The 8,432-nt window shown below is 36.0% G+C and overlaps 2 protein-coding genes across 2 annotated transcripts; one reads left to right on the top strand and one right to left on the bottom strand.

The window, feature by feature from the left end:
* The first annotated feature begins 1,190 nt into the window (after nt 1–1,190).
* LOC117916908 lies at nt 1,191–3,481 on the top strand. The gene is made up of 3 exons (XM_034833135.1): nt 1,191–1,602; nt 1,817–1,984; nt 2,952–3,481. The coding sequence occupies exons 1-3, from the start codon at nt 1,206–1,208 to the stop codon at nt 3,173–3,175; spliced, it is 789 nt and encodes a 262-aa protein (XP_034689026.1). The 5' UTR covers nt 1,191–1,205; the 3' UTR covers nt 3,176–3,481.
* Nucleotides 3,482–4,361: 880 nt separating this feature from the next.
* On the bottom strand, nt 4,362–7,489 carry LOC117910817 (protein PLASTID REDOX INSENSITIVE 2, chloroplastic). Its single transcript, XM_034824977.1, has 3 exons — nt 7,142–7,489; nt 6,940–7,035; nt 4,362–4,882 (listed from the first exon to the last, which is right to left on the bottom strand). The coding sequence occupies exons 1-3, from the start codon at nt 7,430–7,432 to the stop codon at nt 4,691–4,693; spliced, it is 579 nt and encodes a 192-aa protein (XP_034680868.1). The 5' UTR covers nt 7,433–7,489; the 3' UTR covers nt 4,362–4,690.
* Nucleotides 7,490–8,432: the final 943 nt, after the last annotated feature.

Raw genomic sequence — 8,432 nt, 5'->3', positions numbered from 1 at the left:
AAGGAAGAGAAAACCCTTGAAACCTTTGAATTGAAAAAATAGAAGCCTGTTGTACAAATGAGTTTTACAGGTCTTGGTGCCATGGCTAAAATACACGTCTTTCTTGAAAATCAAAGGTTTTGATTGGAATTTGTTGTTGAAAATAATTCTCTTTTCTAAAATAGGATTTATTTATTAATTAATTAATTTTTTTTTTTGTAAAAAATTTATCAAATAGCCAAATGATATGAGACTTAAAAGAGGGTAGATTATGAACATGAGGTTGATACTTCATAGAATGTGTATAAACGTTGGAGTATGGTTGATTCTATGAAATGGAATGTAATCAATGTTTAGAATTAGACTTTGGATTGTAGTTGATTTTATATAGTGAGACGCACTATGAAAAAGGTTGTGGTTTTGTATAAGCTCACAATCATTGATGACATATTATTTTAAGATATGGATAATATTTTAATTTTATTTTTATATTTTGCATTGTATACAAATTTGTAATAATTTTATAGAGAACAAGTAATAAAATTATGGATTAATTTCACTCTGGGTTTGGTGTGCTCTTAAAAATTTCATCTGTATATAATATTTTTAAAGAGATTTTAATAGGCAAACTTTGAAATGCACTCACACTAAATCTTGGATGTGAATTAAATTATTTTTCATATTTCGGATTTTAAGTACATTTTCATTCCTAAAAGAAATTAATTTTTATTTTTTTCTTTTTTGAATTGTTATGGAAAGCGTTACACTTGACCCCAATTTCTGGAGACTCTTCAAACCTTCCAACATTCTCGAATCTCTATGCTATTTAACATATTCTTGCACCTTGTCAGGAAGTTTCGCATAATTTAGTATTTTATAAGCTTGCATGATACCAAAACTCTCGCATTGCAAAAACTCGTCTCCCAAAATGTACTCTTTTGAAAAAGCTTCTAGAATATTTTCCGGCAAATGACCCCAGACTTCTTAATTTTCTAGCTCTATTATCATTATCATTATATACATGAGGTGATCTCGAAAAACTATTATTTTTATGAACCGGTTTTGAAATTCAAGAAGTACATTAGATAATTAAAAAAAAAAAATTTAAGTTTTTTAATTATTTTTTAGGATTTTCTTTTAAAAAAAATAGTTTACGAGAGATGGTGAACTGAAGTCCAGCTCATTAGGGCCCAATGGGCTTTTTTGCCGGGGAACCGACTCGGTATATGGAGAATTGGAGAAACCAGAAAGGAATACGAGTGTGGAAGGCGCGGCCTCCAAAAACAGCTTCTCTGACACACCGCCCATGCCCCTTCAATGTAGCAGCTGATCACCGAATTGATTTGAGGAAGGAGAAGAGAAAAATGCAAATGACATTGAATATGTTGCCGAGATTGAGAGGCGGTGGAAGCTTGAAAATAACAAGGACGGTCTCTCCTTCATTTCATTCCCTGTTTTCTCGCTCACCGCCGTCCCGTCTTCTTTCTGGTGCTCCCGTTGATGTTGTTGGCGATGATCTGCTGTTGCAGCACTCACCTCCTCCCCCTGTTAAGCCCCTTATACCCACCCTCCTTCAGCCACGGGTGGTGGTCTACGATGGCGTCTGCCATCTCTGCCACCAAGGTAATATTGCATCATTACATCAATATTTTCTTCTCTTTTTCTTCTTGTTTTCTAGGGTATTTGCATTTCTGTTATAATTCACGAAAGGCCAATTGAATTCTTCAGTTAAATAAGAAAAAAGACGGTCAGTTGCTTCGTTTCTTTTGTTTTTGTCAATTGGGTAGAAATTCCCTGATTGATAAATGGTTTATGTCACAATCCCTTAATTTTGCAGGAGTGAAAAGGGTTATTGCAGCAGACAAGCATAGGAAGATCAAGTTCTGTTGCCTCCAGTCTAAGGCTGCTGAACCATACTTGAGAGTATGTGGCCTGGACCGAGAGGATGTTCTCCGTCGCTTTTTGTTCATTGAAGGCCCGGGTTTATACCACCAGGCCTCCACTGGTTTGTCTCCTCGCTCTGTCCTTTGTTCTACATCTCTAACATAATATTTTTCTCTTTAACAGAAATTTTTTTATGATCGTTAATCGAAACCTAGCCTATCTACGTATTGAGCTCCATTTGGGTTTGCTTGATTTGTAGTCATCTTGCAAGAATAAATCAACATTTTTGTCAATCTTAAGATCAACCCTTCTCCATTTGCATTTTTTTTAGGGGAGTGATGCTAACTTCAATCCTGATGTCTCATTTAAGAAAGAAGCCACTCATGAGGCCTAGAACTACTCTTTGACTAACTAGACATATATTAGTTAGAGAACATCCCTTCAACCCCATGGGTGCTTAGTGATTCCTTACCAACCAACATATTAAATATTGAATAGTGTATGAACAAGCAATTGTTGGGTATGCATCCAAAAACTCAACACAATTTGGGGGCAGGATGGATGATGGGAATACTGACATGGTGGTGGCACCACTTGAAATCATTAAGGCAGAGTATATTTGGTGAAATCTGTATTTGCCATTCAGATGCATTGTTCACGGAATTAATGTGTTCTAACATGCATAATATGCTGGTATACTTTATACCAAGGGATTCTGAAGATGAATGGAAGTACTTGTCAAATTAAATCTATTAGGCATTCAGAAACTGTTTGTCTTGAACCATCTATTTATAGGATCTATGGATCAGTTACATTAAAAGGGAAAGGGCGAGAGTTATTGCAACTATTTGGTGTTTGCTACATTAATTCTATTGCTTCCTCATTGGTGTTGATTTTTGTTAAAATAAAGTCACCATGTTTTGTCCCCTTCATAGACTTGAACCATATTGCTGCTTGTTGGTGCTGAATTTTGTTTACATAGGACTCATGAATGGCGAATATTATCATTTAGATTCTTAGTGATTCTCCTTTCATATTTTCCCCATATGAGAGTGAACACCTTCTGATTCTTTCATGTGATTTTGCAGCTGCACTGAGAGTGCTGTCTTACCTGCCATTACCCTACTCTGCTTTAAGCATGCTCTTGATAATCCCGACTCCTTTAAGAGATGCTATCTATGATTATGTTGCCAAGCGACGGTATGACTGGTTTGGAAAAGAAGAAGATTGCTTGGTTTTGAAAGAGAAAGAGATGCTTGAGCGTTTCATAGACAGGGAAGAAATGTTGGACCAGAATCGATCAGATTCGTGATTAGCCCTCGTGGTACCATTGTGTCAAGATTCTCTAGTTTTCAAGGGAAAGAGATGCTTGAGGCTTTTATAGAGATAAGAAAGAAACACCAGATTGGAGTCGATCATATTTGATTAGTATAATCAAATGTAAAGTTGTTCATGCACTGTACTATCAAGATTACCGCAATATACCCCAAATATCATTCTTGGTCAGAGACACTGGTGAAAGATTGCCCTGTGAGACTGGAGAAAATAAATAATTTTTACATGTTTACCAGTTTATATATTTCTCAATGGAATATCATGCATGTCTGTTGGCCCAGTATAAGGATTGCACCCTGTTGACGATACAAAAATGTGCATCAATTTGATTTTGATATATGGATGAATCCCATAACTGACCCCGGCAGAGCTGAGTGCTAACTTATAATACATTCTTCACTTGCATCAGAGGATGAGTGTCTCGCTAATTGTTAGAATGTAGTCATAATCCAAATAAAGTGCCAGGCATACGAATAGAAAGCACTTGGAAAGCATTGCATTCAGTAGATATAATGCATCCCATGAAGCACCAAGGGAACAAACACTAGGCAGTACTTGATGCCTGAAGCAGCCAGTTTTCTGTGAGATTGGATCCAAATGGCCTCATTATGAACTAATTACATCTAATATAATGTTATATTATGTTCCACACTTATTAAGAGACTATGCGTCGATTTTTCAATCATAGTATTCTTTTCATTCTACATTTTTAGTAGCATAGTTTCTCTAGTAAAATATGAGGTCGGGAAGCTAGTCTATACTACTTAGATGACCCACTTTATTAGGAAAATGGAAGTCCCGAAAAACGTTCTATGAACATTTCAGGAAGACTCGGATTCAATTGTATATCATCATCTTCTCCAATAGTTTGCTATATCCACCCTATTCAAGTTCCCAATGCCACCAGGCTTGTTCCAAAAATTCTCCAGGAAAGATATCAGTCACCTCAAGTCCCACCCCTTGTCTCTGAATTTTGTACCACTCCGAGAGTTGGGATACCAACAGGGTCTAAGAAATATCAAGAACTGATCTCTCCAAAAAATGAAAATCCAGCTTTGGATTGATATTTGTCAAAATCCTGGTTGTTTGTTGGATGGTATCTCAATTTTAGTAGTTTATACCAGCAGCAAAACAAAAACATTGGATGCATTAAAAACAGAAGATCATGAATCCATTTGCTGTATATTGCCTCTGTAAATTGAGTAACAAAAGATGAAAAGATATTAGAACAATCTTCCACATCATAAAACCTTCAATTGAAGTTCTTCTCAAAGCACAGCACTGAATATCCCAACAGCAAAAAGTTCATAAACTTTCTTGCCAAATCTCAATTAGAACAAAACCTGCAAAACTTTTACATCCTCAAGTGACTTAAAGTCACCAGTCGGTTTTACACGGTGTGCATGAATTAAGGATTTCAAAACTGCACCATGAGCTCTCACAACCTAATCAATACTCGTAATGATTACTTGAACATGAGGAGGCTTTCCTATTAATTACCATCATCACCAGTCCATTCATTCCAGTCCTTGTCAACATGGTCTTGGGCCCATTTGACTGCAGCACGGGCAGCTTGTGATCCAGGCAAACCCCGTTCATTCAGAGTATCAGCCATGTCAATGAAAGGAATGACCAAGAGTGTCCCAGGACCCCCATACTCGGTGTGTAAGAAAGTACTGAAAATCTGTTCAGAGTATTATCACAAGCAAAATAGCTCAGCACCTTTTACACTTTCTGCATATCCAATCAAGAGAAGTAGCCTTGACAAAGGCAGAATAAGAAAACGAACTACCTAAGGTCCCATAAAATACATCTCTAACATGACGAGTTTTAAGTACAGGAGATGCTTGAATCAACAACTTCAAGAGAGGAATCACAAAGAGATATTTCAAGTATCTATATTTACGTGAAAGATTGCTTGATAATTAAATAAGGATGTCATTTAGAAGTATCTCCCATACTTTCTCTTTCCAAGGGAAAAAGATAAATACAAACTGTAATTGAGTCCTATTTCAAAATAACATAATCTTGTAAACCGTTTACACAATTTCCCCTTATTTTGCTGAAAGTACTAGTGTTTGGTTTCACCAGTGTGACAACCAGCAAATAATTTTTCAATTCTTTGATTTTTTACCCTTTTTCTCTTTTAACCTTTCTTTTATTCTTTTGCAAGCAGATACCTAAATATCCCAAGTTTGTGTTCAGTTGGAAATTTGTGCTGGAGGCAATTTCAGTCCTTTTTCTTTTCCCTCATAATGTTAATGGTATTAACTGTTAAAATTCTTAGTACTTGTGGCTAATCCAATCACTATGATAAGACAACCGATTCTAAGATTGGCAAACAATGTCCACATTACCACTTGAAGCTGTATATGGATGAGGACTGTGAGACTTTTCTCTGATGTGGTAGGGTGTTCCTAAAGTAAGATTAGTAATTAATAAGTGGAACCAGTTGCATTTTTGAGCTCTCATTGGAAACATCTCATGGCATTTTACAGTAAACTTCTTATATCACGAGCTTCAATGGGAAAATGGGTACCATGGACCATTAAGCTCTGGAGTAGATGGAAATAGGGTGGATGAGATGAGTAGTGGAGAGAAGGTGAGAAATGTATGGGGGTCAAGAATTCTGCACCACTGTTGTTAAAACCACAATACATTACACATTGGTAAACAAATTGCTATACAAGGAAAAAAAGCAGAAAGAGCTCTAGCAACAGTTTTCCAGAGAGAGAGAGAGAGAGAGATGTTTCCTGTTAACATTGGGTATTAAGTTTTATTATACTAATATGAAACTATTTAAAATTTTCTTATAATTTTATCATGTAAAAAAATTCTTACAAATTAAATATGTATCGTCATTATCCTACTTGGGAAAGTTGGGGATCTACTCATTAGAAACATGAACCTATATCCATGCTCGAAAATGGTAACTGGTTGGGTGGCCTAGAAATGCCTTTGAAGATATGTTATAAAGAAAAAGCAACAAAAGCAAAAGCATGTATGGTAATGAAGATGTGTTTTTCCTCTATGAGACTGTACAGTACAAGAGGTATTAGCCACATGGCTGTAAATTTCTTTTCGGTCATCTCATTGTGGCATGACTTGTGGTATGGGGATCTGACAAGCTTTTTGATCCACATATTTGATCCACTGTTTTAGTTGAATGTATTGTGAGAGTTATCTTGACACAGGAATGAATGCCATTTGGTCATTTTTCTTTTGCTTCCATTCTTTTTATTGTTATTAAAGAAAAATTAGTAATGGTTATACATATTTAAACAAAACCCAACACCCGCCATTCAACAATGCACAAACCCTTCACTAAAGGTAAACCTCAGAAGATATGCATAAACAACATTACATCTGCATAGAGTTCATGGTTTTTTGGTTTTTAATCACTAAACAAAAGGATAAAGCACAAAAATGAAAACAAAATTGAGATTTTATTTTCACTTAGACGGCTGTTTACTTCTCAAACTAAAATGCCAAAGTGGTGCCTCACACATGTAAAGGGGAATGAGGATTGAGTAGTCCAACCTTGAAGGAGGCCACATCATATGGGGATATATGCTACGCATGTTTAATTCATGAAGGTGAATAACAAACAATCAAGCCTCGTATCCATCAAAAAAACGAGACAAACCTCTATTTTCCTACTAAATTAGAGTCATACCCATTCCAACAAACCAGAAACTTGTGCAAATAAAAGAAAATTTGTGAGAGAGAAAGAAAATCTACCTCCGTGCAGATTCCAACAACTTCTTCAACAGAATCTCCATATATATCTTTCTTGGAGAATTTGTTAATAAGATGGGTCCTAAACTTTTCCGTCTCCTGTAACCCAGAAAGATAAAACGAAAACAAAAAATCATCGCAGAGAGTTTCTCAGTCTATTACATATAAAATAAGAAAATGAAAAAGAAGAAAGTAACGGACTTACAACTTGGGCGAATTCAGGAATTGGATCGGGAAATTTGTATTCGGCCGCCCGGCAAATGTGATTTGCGAAAGAGGAAGAAGAAAAAACCAGAGAATGGAGCTGTGGCTGTGATTTGGTGGTGAGCGAAGAGTGAAGAGGCCAGTGTTTCAACCTGATGCCAGCGTAGCAAGTAAAGGAAGAGGACTTGGAGAAAGATGAGAGAGCAAGATGTTGGTGGGAGTGGGATGAGGTAAACGAGGAAAATGGAACAAGATTAGATAATGGAGCTTTACTGCAACAACTCCAATCCATCTCTCTCCCTCTCTCTCCTCTTCTTATCTCCAACTTCAGGGTGGGTTTAACAGGTGTTCCAGTTTTTAAAATCAAACTTCGATATAGGCCGATACTAGGGGTTTTAGGTTCTAACTTCTAACTTCTAAGAATGTCTAGGATTAGCCTGGTCCAATCCAATTTTAAGGCCCACGTGTGGGCTCCGATTGCAGGCCCCAGCCCACCGTCTTTCCCTCTCACCGGTTGGGAATGATTTGTTTTTAGCTTGTAGTGCTCCATTGATGACATGATCTAATAACCTATTAAGATTTGAGATAGTGGGTCCAATCTTGTAATATGACCATATTTGTAAAAGAACTTGATCATTTACTCTAATTACTTTCAACTAATATAAATTTAACCAATAAGATTTAATTTCAATCTAATCCACGAGTTTGAAATTTGATGGTATAACATAACCTATATTATTTTTCCACATTTTTGTTAAGTAAAATGAATGGATTTGTGTGACTGAATTAAGTATTAAATATGGTCCATTTTTCTTGAAAATCAACTTGGCCAAAGTAAGTCACCACTTGTTAGTGTTGCAAAACTTGTCTTTGGATCTTCCCTTAATTCCTCCTACTCTCTCTTTGTATCTTCTCTTAATTCCAACTTTTTTGGGGACTTGGTGAGAAGTCATGACCATGGTGAGTTGACAATTGACACAGGCAAGAAATCGTATTGCTCATTAACATGTGGTGTGTTGTATACTTGCTTGCCTAAATACATCTTAGCATGACCAAGATGGGGTTTTGAAAAAAATATATAGATACAACAATTTTAACCCAATTAGATTGTACAATCTTAATCTTAGTGTCAAATTGATTTTTAATGAGAGCTTTAAACTTTAGAAAAGTAGGTTATGCTTTATCCTTTTTTTTTTAGCAAGTAAAACCAAGTAAATCGAGTGTGATCATCAATAAAAGTAAAAAATAGTGAGTACAAGAAATAGAGTTAACAAGAGAAGGACCTTATAGGT

Source organism: Vitis riparia, chromosome 1, assembly GCF_004353265.1.
Source record: "Vitis riparia cultivar Riparia Gloire de Montpellier isolate 1030 chromosome 1, EGFV_Vit.rip_1.0, whole genome shotgun sequence".
NCBI lineage: Eukaryota > Viridiplantae > Streptophyta > Magnoliopsida > Vitales > Vitaceae > Vitis > Vitis riparia.
The sequence above is the reverse complement of the archived record's forward strand: the minus strand, read 5'-3'. Positions and strand labels throughout refer to the sequence as shown.